The following is a 14,570-nucleotide window of genomic DNA, read 5'->3' on the forward strand; positions in this document are numbered from 1 at the left end:
TCATTCAGTTGCTACGATTGGCGATAACAACCCCATACGCATGTCAACGATCGTAATCACCACATTAAGCGTAACTCAGTTCCCGGATTCTAAATGTGAAAACCTCCTAACCATTACCGGCCTTTAAGTAGACATGAAATTTTCAAATTGGAGAAATTATTGTCAAGTCCGGACGAGGCTTACTTCATAATTATGTGTGACTCATCCACATAACTGTAGAATTCTTATCAAGTACCGTTTTCACCTCACCGAGCATTAGTTGCGAGCGCGCACACACACACACATACACAAACACAGACATATATATATTCCATAAATTACGCACGACATATTTTAATAGATATTTATCATCGCCTACGTAGGAGTTAGTGAGATCAAAATTGTTTTCACCATGGCCCTACTACGGTTTCGTAAAATTATCTGTCATTTAAAAAGTTATAAATATAAATTGAGGCAAACGGCCTCGTAATCCAACTCGTTTATTAATTCTAAACACACAAAATTGATCGATGGTACCTGTGCTTTTACGGAATCCAAATTGTATATCTGTTATTAGGTTATTGGTTTCCAAGTACAAAACAAGTCAATTATTTATCATGCGTTTGCAAACGCAGCTTTTTAGTGAAATTGGTCTATAAAAGGATCAGTATGATCACGTCCAGGTTTTGGGATTGGAACAATTACAGCATCACACAACGACGATGCCCTAGTGTAATCAAACATATGTAAGAGAGTTACTGAAACTAAAGCTGAAACTCCTAAAATAATATTAGAACCACAAAAGCGTGAACCCTTTCGGAAGGAGTGAGTGAGTTAAGATTTTAAGTCACAATTTCAGAAGGAAAGAATTATGTGAAATATTCATGACAAAGGTTTTGTATGTGGAACAATATACCTCCCAGCGTTCTTATTTGACTGATTGTCAGGTCATATATAAACTACAGGGGAAAATAACGTATCACCGACTTAACTTGACTACAAAAATAGAAACAAATACATTTAGGATGATATTTAGGATAATTATCTTACAAACAGAAATCAGTTTCCAATAATTTGACTGTAAATTCAAATTGCCGGCATTTATTAAGAAGGGGTCAAGGGGTCAAACTTCGGTTCAAGTTGTTGGAGGTAGTACATGCAGTCGCCGTCACGTTCCACATGTGGATCTGCCGGATGTAGCTGTCTTCAGCCGGTGTCGTGACTCTTGGTCTTCCCGATCTTTGGCGGTCTTGGGTCTGGTCTGTTTGCTTGTGGCAGTTTATCAATTTGCTGATGGTGGCCTGGTGGAGGTTCTGGCAGGCTGACTTTGTGAAGCCATGACCTTGCCAGCCTTCGTGACTTGGCTCCAAACATGTCATGAAGGCTGTCAAGGTTGTGCCAGAATCCGAAGGTACCTCTCTTCAGGAATAAAGTCTGCACACTTAAAACTGTTGAGAGATATTGTTCTCCTTCAAGGTTTTGCTGACAGAGTGGATTCTCAGCCATGTTGTTATTGTTGTTGTTGATGATGATGATGATGATGACGATGATGATGATGATGATGATGATGATGATGATGATGATGATGATGATGATGATGACGACGACTATCTCATGAAGACATATTATGGCTGGGCCTATACACATACTATTGCATGTATTAACTTTTTCAGATCCTAAACAATAAGAGGCTCCTACCCACACGAATTACTGTAAAGGTTACAAAAATGAACCTCATTTACAAAGGCGGAACATATACTATGAATAAGAAAAAAATTACCCTTCTTCCAAACGATTACAATGTGTGTTCCCGAAGGAGTCTTGTGCCAAGTTTGTAAAGGAGTGGTAGTGATAATATAATGCACTGAATCAGAAATAACTGCATGCTGATCATCGTTTGTAGACAATAAACTCTCGTTCTTGCCTTCTTTGTGCTTGCAGACAATAAACATTCGTGCTTGCCTTCTTTGTGAAAACAATCGTAAGTTTATGACTCGAGGGTCATCATTTAGGCTCAGTGTATTATATTCAACAATAGGCATGTATTTATTGATGCGCATGTTTTTAGTAAAGTATGTCATTGTTTATTCAACATAACAACTTAATTCCTCATTCGTGAAATAATTTTAGAATCCATAAAACAATCCTTAAGTAATGAAAAACAATACAATTCAGCGTGTAGACACGCCAACAATTACCTAATTAGCAAACTTTATCAAGCAATGTACGTATATTTAGAAATGTCCGATGGAGCAAGGAATAAAGGTTGGTTCTTTTAGTGAAATTGTAATTTACGCATTGTTCAGTTTTGTTCGCGATTACCGATGCGATGTACAAAGCAACTTTACTATGTTGTGATTAAGAGGACACCATCAACATAAGGGCTTTTATAATCATTTTATCGCCTCGCATCATGCACCAATGATTTCTCCTTTATGACAACTCGGGCTCGAGTCAGTCACTAGGGCTGCATCTTGAGTCCTAACCGGCAGGATCATGTATCCTCTAGGTGGGAATTGTAGGTGTTCAGTGTTCCTTCAAAACAATTCCTTGACAACAAGTATCATGTGATCATATGTTAAGATCCTGAAATATACTCATATATATGACGACTGTGTGTTAGAGGAATCTACATATCGTTACGGATCGTGAATCTGCCACTTTGATAATGGGTTTAACGATGGTTCTTGTGCTCCATGGGATACAACTGGCTTCCCTACCACCCGGTGTCCCCGTCTCGTCAAGAGGAGACTGTGTGTCTAAATGTCACCTTCAGAGGAACTGCTCATCTGTCTTCTATGATGGCAGCACCAATGTGTGTCAGCTTTCTGCCGAGGTGTTCCTGCAACAGGACTTGACAAGCACACCAAACAACATGCAGTATTTGGAATGGAGAAGAGGTATGTTCAAACCTTACTATGCTCACATATAACACATATATAACATCATATATCACGTATATATATATCGTCTACAGGTAAAGGTATAGGTTAGGAGATGTTAGAGAGGGATATTTGTAATAATACAGCTAATTATATCTTTCCATGGTATTTACTTAGTTCTAACAGATAGGTCAGGTTTTGGCAGAGGAATCAGTCTATCACTCTTTTTAATCCAGTGAATATCCAAACAAATAGGCGTTGCTAACTTTACAAACTGATACATGAAAGGATATGGGAGACTGTAACATAACGGTACCCATGTCCAAGGAATTGCTATCTCTCACATCCTGGAACAGACCTAGTCTCCTTGGAAGTTGTTTCTTGAATGTATAGTAATGTTTCACATTAAGCAGACAACATATCGTTGTGTGAAATTACAATAAATGTCCCTAATGTACCTAGACAGATGTGCTTCAAATATACCCAATATATCGCCATTGTCTCTCTTTCTCACCCTACATATACCAACATCACTCTCATCTGTTTCCAATGACCTTAATATGTCACCTATCCCTTTTAATCACAATCAGATTTCACACAGTCACTTGTCTCCCATTCCGATTCTACAGTCACATGTCTTTCATCCTCACCCGACACACGTATGTAAGTCCCAAACATTTAAAATAAATTTAAACTACCACATTTTTAATCCTAGAGTATGTGTTCTTTTATTGTAAGGCTAGATTTGAATAAACTGCTAACAGCTGAAGGGATGGTGTAAATCCAGCCAGGATCCATGCAGGAATCAAATGTACTGTAAGTCCCTATGGGCCCTAGTATGTTGATCTAACTTCAGTTGTTGGCTATCTATAACCCATTTTCATATTGTACCTTTAAAGTTAGAAATAGTGTTTTATGGTTATATGCTAGTTTTAGTATAAATCTGTCCTTCGCAGACAGATAAGTATATAAGTTTGTTTTTCATGTATACATTTACGAATTTACCACCAAATTTCACGATATGTCTGAAATACTGCCGATGTGACTTTAAATTGTAACTCACTCTTTCACTCACCCGACACACAGTCACATGTCTCCATTCCCCTTCCTATACATTTTCACTTGTCCCCATCCCCTTCTTTCACACAGTCAAATGTCTCCCATCCCTCTCTCATACATAGTCACATGTCCCTTTTGATGATACTACTTGTTGAGAAACTCTCCTGATGGACTTTGTTCAATGTCATATATACAAGCTAAAAGACGGCTTTGAAATGTTATACCAGGAAAAGAGCTTTGTACCGTATGGGAATATTCGTAATACTGTATATCAACATGCGTATATTGGTGCAAAAGTAACCGGTCGTCGATTGACATGGACCAGGCGAGTTCAAAGGTGGACAGATGCATGATTGGCGACGTGTGATGTTCATCGACCAGAGTAGATTCTGCCTGTACAGTTGTGACTATATCATGAGCATATATTTATTTCAGCAGCAAATCAAATTATGAAAGTCACATTATGTCACCTTGTCGCATTGTCGCCAATCGGAATGCGTCAGAAATGTGTTAAAATGCTACAACACGATAATATCCACACACATATGTATGTATGAATTTTATCACCATGACGGCATATCGTTCTACCTCAGATGACTGCGACGAGGGCTACACGTGGTACCGAAGCCTCGGCCTCTGCTACAAGATCTACAACTCACCAAAAACCTGGTTCCAAGCCAACCATACATGCCATCAAGACGGCGGACATTTCATCAAAGTGGACAGTGCTGGCATCAATGCACTGATGAACAAGATATCCGATTCTCACTGTAGGTTGCTATTGGAATTAAAATCATCACCCTCTTAAAAGTAAAGTTCAAACTTGATATCTGATATTTGTAAAGACACAGACGGGCATATACCCAGACATTAATAGATCTATAAAACTCGAACACAAAAGACATGTCCGACACATCAAAGCCATCACTCTGATATCAACAACCATTTTCCGATGTCTTTTAGGATAGTGGTTTTCATTTCATTTAATTATATAACGTGGTAAACACCGAGGAAGTATAGATTACCTCCTGTGATGAGAGAATTGTTTCTTCTTGTACCTAATACAACGAGTATAGCTGTGTTTCATTTGTTGCTTTGTTTTTGCCGCATTCAGCAGTTTTTCATCCAATATATTTCTACAAATGGTCAGTACAGGTAATGACAGTCCCGTCCGAGGTGGCAAGATAAAAAACATAGTGTCATAGCTGCCACATAATTTTTTCTGCAATTCCCATTCAGTCACATCAATAGATATCTATGTTTGCATTCGCAGCTGCCAATATCTGGCTGGGTGGTTTCCAAGACGACCTCAGCGGAAAGTGGACATGGACAGATGGAAGTGTCATCAGTCCAGCCTACTGGGGCGATGGTCAACCAAACTTAGAATTAGAGAAGTGCATCGGAGTCTACACAGCTTTTAAAAACGTAATAAGGAGGTGGAATGATTTCCTCTGTTCACAAACTGGTGTTCCCGTGTTGTTTGTGTGTCAAGTGTCTCTGAAGGAAGAGCCTTACTGCTGACAATGGGTAATAAAACAATTACTATCAGCAAACTGATGCTGCAGTTACAGTTATATTTCTGTTCATATGTCACTCACTACACCAGTTACAGTCTGAATCGAGTTGACTGATTATGGGATAAAAGCATATTAACATAACAGTATTTGTGAATTCTCTTAACAGAAGCTAAATGCAAAACGTGTGGATTAAATGCTTTATGGATTTTCCCAAAGAGTAAAAACGCTATTTTTATATTAATTATTGCTCTAAAGCCTTGCGTAGTTTATGAGTAAATGATTTATGAGGAAAAGTCACAATGGCAAATATTTTAATCAAAGTTGTTTTTTTATGGCATTCGGGATAAATTATACACTAATTTTCAAAGTACCCACTGGATCATTTTCCATGCAGGAAGCAAAAGTACCGTACGTCCCCATGGTTCCTTGTATGATCTACCTTCAGCTGTTGGCAATCTATAGCCTGTTTTTACATTGTATTGTCATCTATAGTTGAAATGTTTTGATGTTAATAGATTGAAATCTGTCATCAGCTAGTTGTTTTAATGTCCTTCGCTTACAGGTTTTAATAATTTACCTTTATTTGTTGTAAAATTAAAATTGTTCGTAGTCACGATATGGCTGAAATATTGCCTATGTGACTTAAAATTTTAACTCGCTCACTCACCCACTCACTGGATCATTCATGGAAGAAATTATCAGTGCTAGAAATATGTTAGTCCTTGCTGCTCTGTCATGTTAAAATGCCATAGATATTTTGTCCAGATAAAAGACAAAGGACACCTATCTTAAGAAGAGTGAGTGAGTGAGTTAAAATATATAGTCACTTTCGCAATATTTCAGCCATATCGTGACTTAAATAGGTCATATCTTAAAATATGTCTGCGAAGGACAGTAACAGAACTAGAAAACCACAGTTAGAGATTAAAACTAGTGAGTGACTTAAAGGTATGTACTATTTAGGACACTACAATATAAAACAGGCTATAGACCATCAGCAACTGAAGGTAGACACCATACTAGGGACCATGGGGACTTACAGTGCCTTTGCTACCTGCATGGACCCAAGATTTACACCATCCCTTCAGCCACTGGTAATTGTAGTGACATTTAGCCACTATGTAAAACAACAAATGTTCTATTATTAAAGCGTTGTAGGTCAAAATTGACTTTGAAAGCTTGGTGACTTAAGTATCCTTTCAGAGGGACAACGATTTTACAATACTTTAACCCTCTTCGAGGATACAGCTTAAACAACTTAAACTCTACCAATATTAAAAATGAACTATCTACACAATATCAAAATTTATCAATTATTTTAATTTCTTTTAAAAATCTAAGGATTAAATGAGGAGCTGGTCATATACGCGTAACTTATTCAGGGACAATCTGTGGCTGGACCTAAACATTGAGAAATGGGTTAAAATGGCAGTCTCCTACCCACACGAATTACTGTAACGGTTCCATAGAGTTAACATCATTTACAAAGGTGGAACGTATACAATGGACGTCAACTTAGAGCATAGTTGGGTTTTGTTCTTCTGAGACATCTTGTTTTTATGAACTTCTATATTATCTGAGATTAATTGATATCTATGGGAGATTGATGATTCCCCTAAAGGCTAATTTAAATAATGGGAAATAACGAAAAAATATTGGGCTTCTTCCAAAGACTACAATGTCTGTTCCCGACGGAGTCATGCATGTGTCAGGTATGTAAAGGAATAAAAGTGATACTATAATGCACTCAATCAGGAATAACTACATACTGATCATCGTGTACATTAGTTCCTGCCTTCTGTGTGTAAACAATCATAGCTCGTCTCTATTGATTGACCACAGACTTGAGGATCACCTTTTCGGTTTAGCGCATTCCATTGCACAACAATCATGTATTTATTGATGCGCTCGTTATAGACCAGTATCTCATTTTTATTCAATATAACAACTTAATTCCTCATTGGTGAAATAATTGTCGAATCCATAAATCACTCTTTAAGTAGTGAAAACCCTGATTCAGTGAGCAGACACCTCAACATTACATTCAAAACACTCAACAATAGTACTATGGGTCTTTTGTGTAGCGTGAATATCCGTGAGATTCATCTCGGTCCCCTAGGATGCTTTCATATCACAGTTATTGTAATTAGCTCAAGATATCCGGTTCTTACAACACTGTGTGTGAGCGAAGTTAATGAATAGTTCATGAACTATATGGGGTACGCTGACAAATTATATGTTAATGAATGCGGGCAGACAACCGACGTCTTCACTGAAACTAAAGCTGAAACTCCTAAAATAATATTAGAACCATAAGTGCGTGAAACCCTTTCGGAAGGAGTGAGTGAGTTAAGATTTTAAGTCACACTTTCAGAAGGAAAGATTTATGTGAAATATTCATGACAAAGGTTTTGTATGTGGAACAATATACCTCCCAGCGTTCTTACTTGACTGATTGTCAGGTCATATATAAACTACAGGGCAAAATAACTTCACTTGACTACAAAAATAGAAACAAATACATTTAGGATGATATTTAGTATAATTATCTTACAAACAGAAATCAGTTTCCAATAATTTGACTGTAAATTCAATTTGCCGGCATTCATTAAGAAGGGGTCAAGGGGTCAAACTTCGGTTCAAGTTGATGGAGGTAGTACATGCAGTCGCCGTCACGTTCCAGATGTGGTTTTGCCGGATGTAGCTGTCTTCAGCCGGTGTCGTGACTCTTGGTCTTCCCGGTCTTTGGCGGTCTTGGGTCTGGCCTGTTTGCTTGTGGCAGTTTATCAATTTTCTGATGATGGTCTGGTGGAGGTTCTGGCCAGCTGACTTTGTGAAGCCATGACCTTGCCAGCCTTCGTGACTTGGCGGGATCGAACCACGGAGGTTCTCCACCCGAGGTGATAAGCAAAAGTGTCATAGCTGCTAAATGAAAATGTCTTTTTAGCAAGTCTCATTCAGTCACATTCAACGCTATCTATATTTTTGTTCACAGCTACCGATATCTGGCTCGGTGGTTTCCAAGTTGATCTCGGTGGAAATTGGACATGGGCAGATGGCAGTGTGATCAGTCCAACCTACTGGGACGATGGTGAACCAAACACAGAAGGAGAAGTGTCTCGCAGTGTACACAAATTATAGAAACTTAATAAGAAGGTGGAATGATTTGCCCTGTATGTATACTGATGTTCCCATGTTTATGTGTCAACTGCCTCTGCAAAAAGAGCCTTACTGTTGACAATGGGTAGTACTATAATCACCGAGTCATGCTCGAAACCCATACTATAATTGAAGTATATTGCTGTTCATGTGTCACTCACTGCACAAGTTACATTTACGCAACTAGTTTATCGATTATAGGATAAGACATATTAATAGAAAGGCTATTTCTGAATTCTCCTGATAAAAAGTTAGTTTGATACATGTGAATTAAATGCTTTGTGGGTGGATTCTTAAAAGAGATTAGCTTGAAGTTTTGCAATGTCAGAAAAGAGCAAGTATATCATTTCAAACAATTTCATCTTGAACAAGTGACATAGTTCCAAGGAAGTACAACTTCTCAAATTCTACAATATTAGCGACGTTTCTTTGTAGATGCTCACAACCGTGTCACGCATGTGATGTGCACTATTGTGGATAAAACATTTCTATACAAAGTTTGAAATTATTGTTCTTCCATGGTTTCTTTTCACTTCCTCGGTATTCACCGATGTTCCAGTGTCAACAACGTATGCCTCGTTCGCAAAGCGTGTGGGTCGACGTCGTCTTTCAACATGATAACACCTTTCCTCACTCAATTCTCCCCTCCAGAGGCAAATTGCAATGAGCGTAGACCTTCTGCACAAATCCCACACTTTCTGCCATGAAAACGTGTAAGAAATGGTTGGCTAAATTTGACCGTGCGCCGAAGGTGCAAGGGAACATACTACCTCAAATCACCGCTTAGGCTCATACACAATATGCCTTGTCCAGTGAATGATTATCTTAGGTGGCATTCAGAAGCTGGTATGATGGTATGATGGTATGATGAAGACGAACACTTATTATGGATAGACACCGAAACGTCGCATCTACTGCAACAAAGAAGCTGTCTATCCATAAAAAGTATTCCTCTTCAGTGAATGATTGTTTGACATATCGTGATGGTATGTCACGTTTCTGATCCACAAACTACGATACAATTTCCCATATAACCAATATCATCCTTTAAGATCGTTTGCGGTTTGATAGGCTTCGTTTTCTTGAAGCAGCTGCAGGTTTCTGGGTTAGGTAGTGTCTAGTTTCTCAAAGACTGGCCGTACCGATAAGAGGGTGATTAGAAGCCTTTTGCATTTCTGATACATATTTGGAAAAACCAAAATCTTTCTAAATTGTAATATTATTCTGGATTCAAGAACTGATACAAGTCTGACAATATTCTGAATACATATTACTGCATTAACTAGAATTCTATATAGCCGTTTCTTCTGCTATTGCTTCTTGACTGTACTGAGAGTTTGCATTGTACACAATAAAACTTCTAGCTTGAATGCAATTCATTGACTTTTCATTGGGCCTATGGGGATTTACTATTTGCACAGTGATGTTCTGTGTACCGATTTCTGGATTAATATCAGCCTCTCTGTTTGAAATCACTTTGCCTTCACTAATACCTTCTACCAGTTAATCATTATAAAGTTAATGTTATAAAGCCATAGGTACTTTACAAAACAATTGTCACGCTGCAGAACTACATTTCCAATGGCAAATATGTTTAGGTCAAATGTTATTTAAGGTGATTTAAGACGTGTAACTATGTGATGGATTGTTATCAGACGTGTGCAACCATGGTCTCCATGGTGATGAGAGACGTGTACCTATGTAAAAATAGCTGGAGATGAGAGTATATTCCTGTCATGCGACGGCAGCCTGTTAACGAATCAGACAATCAAGTGACCGATGGACCGGAAGCTCCAGTTGAAATCTGCCGAATTATCACAGACAGAGATCCCGAAAGACAAACGTCTTCAACAAGCTAGTGACACGTTTTACATTTCTTCATACGGTAATCTCTTCTGATTTTGTTAAGCGTCTAAAAATCAATAATACGAGAATACATTCAAGTATAACCCAATTTAGAAGTATGAAACGTCGGGTTTGTACACTCTGTTGCGTTAACACTCCATTGTTCATTTGAGTATGCAATATTCATGCACCAATCAGACCCGTCATCGATGTTCTAAAGTCGTCCATTCGTGATCACGATAACCTCAACCACTTTGTAATTTCATTGCAACGCACGTCCAGTAATGTCTGTGGAATCCTTGTCGCGTTGTCACCTTGTCGCCCTTACAAAAAACAGAAAGGAAGTGTCAAAATTAACCAAAGCGAGACAATGCACAAACGCGACATTGTGTGCCGACATACATTATGTCCACGCTTTCAAAAATATGTAGAATTCTATAAAAAAAAGTGACAACACGACATGTCAAAATATGTCCCCATGCCGCATTCTAACCCCAACTAAAATGCATCAGAATAGTATTAAATTGAGACAACGCAATAATATCCCCTCTAGGATTTCATAGAATTATGTGTGCATGATTTTCTTATCACCATGACAGCATATTTTCTTCCTCAGATGACTGCGACAAGGGCTACACGTGGTACCGAAGCCTAGGCCTCTGTAACAAGATCTACAACTCAACGAAAACCTGGTTCCAAGCCAACCATACATGCCATCAAGACGGCGGACATCTCATCAAAGTGGACAGTGCTGGCATCAATGCATTTATGAACAAGATATCCGATTCACACTGTAGGTTGATGGGTGGGAATAAAATCACACTCTTAATAAGATAATTCTAACTAAATATCCCAAAGACGGACGTACACGTCAAACGCCCACACATTGAAGCACACATGTATACACATTGGTTTCGCACACAAAATATATCCGAATGTCAACCACTTTAGTATACTATAATTTACTCTAAACAACTTATTGTTTAAAGTTATGCTTTTAGGAGGGTAGTTTTCATTTCTTTAAGTTTATTACATAACAAGGCAAACACAGAAAATTACCTCATTTGACGAGAGAACTGTCTCTTTTGTTAAATAAAGAGCTCCAGAACTTCAGAGCACTTACCTTTCATATTTATACAGATATCCAGTCTAGTTATCAGTAATACGAGTAAAGTTGGGATTATCCTGCTGTCTGCTTTATGCAACAATCAGCAGTTTGTTAAACACTTGACTTTCATCCTATGCATTTCCCCATTTGACAAACTAATAGTCAGTACAGCTTATGAGAGTTCTATCCAAAGTGCTAAGAGCAACCATAGTGTCATAGCTGCCACATGCAAATCATTTTCTCCAGTTTCATTCAGCACAAACGTTAGTAGATATCTATGTTAGTGTTCACAGCTGCCATTGTCTGGCTGGGTGGTTTTAAAGCTAATCCCAGTGGAAAGTGGACATGGTCAGATGGAAGTGTCATCAGTCCAGACTTCTTGGACAACACTGAACCAGACCCAGGGGCAGATAAGTGTACAACAGTAAGCACGGATTATATAAACATGACACGGAGATGGCATGATTACCCGTGTACATATACTTACATTCCCATGTTTGTGTGCCAGCTGCCTCTGGAGGGAGAGCCTTACTGTTGACAGTGGATAATAATACAATTGCCATACCCGAAATGTGCTCAAATAAGATGCTGCAGTTACTCCATGCACCAGTCACGTTAACAAAACCAGTTGGTCGATTGTGGGATGAGTCTAAAGTCATATCGACAAAACAGTATTTCTGAATTCTTTTAACAAAAAAGTTATTATGATATACGTGGATTAAAGTTTTATAAACAGCTAATGTCAAACTGTTTCAACTTAAACAAGGGACTTAGTTCTTTGGTAATACAATGTATAAACTGTTTCGGTGTACATCTTAACACCCTTATGAGGCATGTGATGTACACTACTATGGGTACAGCATTATTATACATGAGTAAAGTTATGTTTATATAGTTAATATCATATAATGTGATATATACTACCCATCAAAAGTTTAGAGTCACTAGTGTAAATGTAGCCACTCACTTCAGTCAACTGTTCTAAACTTGATTTTGCAAAATATTCCATTCAGTTTATAGGTACTGTTTTCACATGAACTAATGTATTGTAAAACAAATTCGTAACGTTGAAAAGAATATTGTCATGAATTCAGTAACTGATGATTATCAGTGAAAATTGGCGAATTCTTAACAAAACTTTAACTCAACTGTTCACATGAACGATATTTCCACATGCCTTTTAGCAAGTTTATGCATATGCATGATCCTCGTACAATTCACCTGCATAACGTTTGCAGCTGGTTCCCCCAAGTTAGTGGAGAAATTCATCTACTCTTGTGCAGACTCGATTATTTCCAGACCGCCGCCATGTAGCTGGAATATGTCTGAGTGCGGCGTAAAAATAAACTAAACTCACTCACATGTCACTCTGTTCAGTTTACGTACCAAACAAATCCACTACAGTGAGTCTCTTCACCTCCACGACATTCACCGATTGGCCTGATCCAATGCCAACTACGTCCGTCGCGTTCTCAAAGCGTGAGCGTCGACGTTTTATCTTTCAGGATGACAAAACCTTTCCATACCCTGATCAAATAGTCAATGCTCCCCTCCAGAGGCATGACATCCTGAAATTGCCATATTTATTCATGTTCATACCAAGCAGTTGGTTGAACTCGGTCACGTACCAAAGGTGGAATAGAACATACTACCTTAAATCACCTTTGGGAGGTTCACATGCAATATTCCTAGTCGAGTGAACGTTTGACATATCGTGGCGGTAGCAATTTGTGTCTAATGCAATGTGTAAGGCAATAAATTTCTGAATATTTTGATATACAGTTTGTATGGTTTTGTACAATAACGTTCCACTATTATCAAATTGAAAAATCCATTATTTTAGGTATGTTTCATTTTTTAGAAACATAAAAAGATTGTTATTGATTTTACACAGCATGAACAGTTTGTGAGTGATGACAGCTGTGTTGTATTAATATGTCATTACTAATAATTAGCCGATTGCGCAGATCGATGCTCATGATGTTGATCACTGCGCACTGAACTTTGAGTTAGTATCAGGTATTGATTTATGTATCGTGGAGATGTATTCAAAGTCATCAACATAATACATGCATTGCAAAATTTACAGTTTAACGCACTATATTCGTATAAACATACCTAGGGATTATAAAAACGAATTTTGGGAGTTATATTGGCGTCTTTCTAAGCTTCTTTAATATCTGTGAATAATTGCAGTAATGTTGAAAGATAGCTGCCTGTGTTAATGCAGTAACATTTTTGAAATTTAACATGACATTTTATTTATGGAAATATCGTGATATGTCAAAGGGTGTTAAGTATTTAACAGCAGGTTTGCATTTAATTGAAAAAAAATATGATCCAAATGTGAAAAAAGGCTAAATTCTTGATACAATTTCATCTTATTGAAAGACAAGATCATAACAGCATATGTGAATATAGGGCTCAATTAAAGTGAATAAAATGAATAAATTCTGTTAGAAGTTTATTTCTTAAACCCATAGAAAAAGTGAAAAATCGGTGGCTGTTTCCAAGATGGGCGCCAAAATGATATTTAGCTTGACATCCGAAATGTCCATCACAATAAATCGTACAGTTGAGACATCAGGTTAGCTGAAAATCATATTTGTCCATCAGTTTGGTGGTCCGTGGTCACATATATTTTGCCCTTTAATGCTGTGTCTCATATTTCACCATATTTGTTAGTGGTTTGTTTTTACGTTGATGACAGAGTTCTCTACCCCTGAATACCACCATAATTTTCATTCATTACTCGTGTTATGACAAGCCGAATAGCGACTCGTGCCCCTCTGGAAGGATTTTATATTAGCGCATGAGCATCAGAACTACCGTAAACAAGAACGATAACTTTATTCCTGTTTTCGATTTCAATGGTACTTAATATCACCGAAGCCCTGGTATATTGTATTGCCGTTTTCCTTCATATATTTTAAAGAATTAAACTTCTTAAACACTTACAACTAAAAGAAAGGTGAAAATATTTGTTAAAAACCCATTCTAACATATTTATTACCAGCAGTT

General features: G+C 37.8%; 1 protein-coding gene across 1 annotated transcript; it reads left to right on the forward strand.

The window, feature by feature from the left end:
• The first annotated feature begins 2,367 nt into the window (after positions 1 to 2,367).
• On the forward strand, positions 2,368 to 12,087 carry LOC124290279 (C-type lectin domain family 17, member A-like). The gene is made up of 4 exons (XM_046726991.1): positions 2,368 to 2,879; positions 11,058 to 11,234; positions 11,843 to 11,973; positions 12,058 to 12,087. The coding sequence occupies exons 1-4, from the start codon at positions 2,648 to 2,650 to the stop codon at positions 12,085 to 12,087; spliced, it is 570 nt and encodes a 189-aa protein (XP_046582947.1). The 5' UTR covers positions 2,368 to 2,647.
• The last annotated feature ends 2,483 nt before the right edge of the window (positions 12,088 to 14,570 follow it).

Source organism: Haliotis rubra, unplaced genomic scaffold, assembly GCF_003918875.1.
Source record: "Haliotis rubra isolate DU_JTF1 unplaced genomic scaffold, ASM391887v1 Scf460, whole genome shotgun sequence".
Classification (NCBI taxonomy): domain Eukaryota; kingdom Metazoa; phylum Mollusca; class Gastropoda; order Lepetellida; family Haliotidae; genus Haliotis; species Haliotis rubra.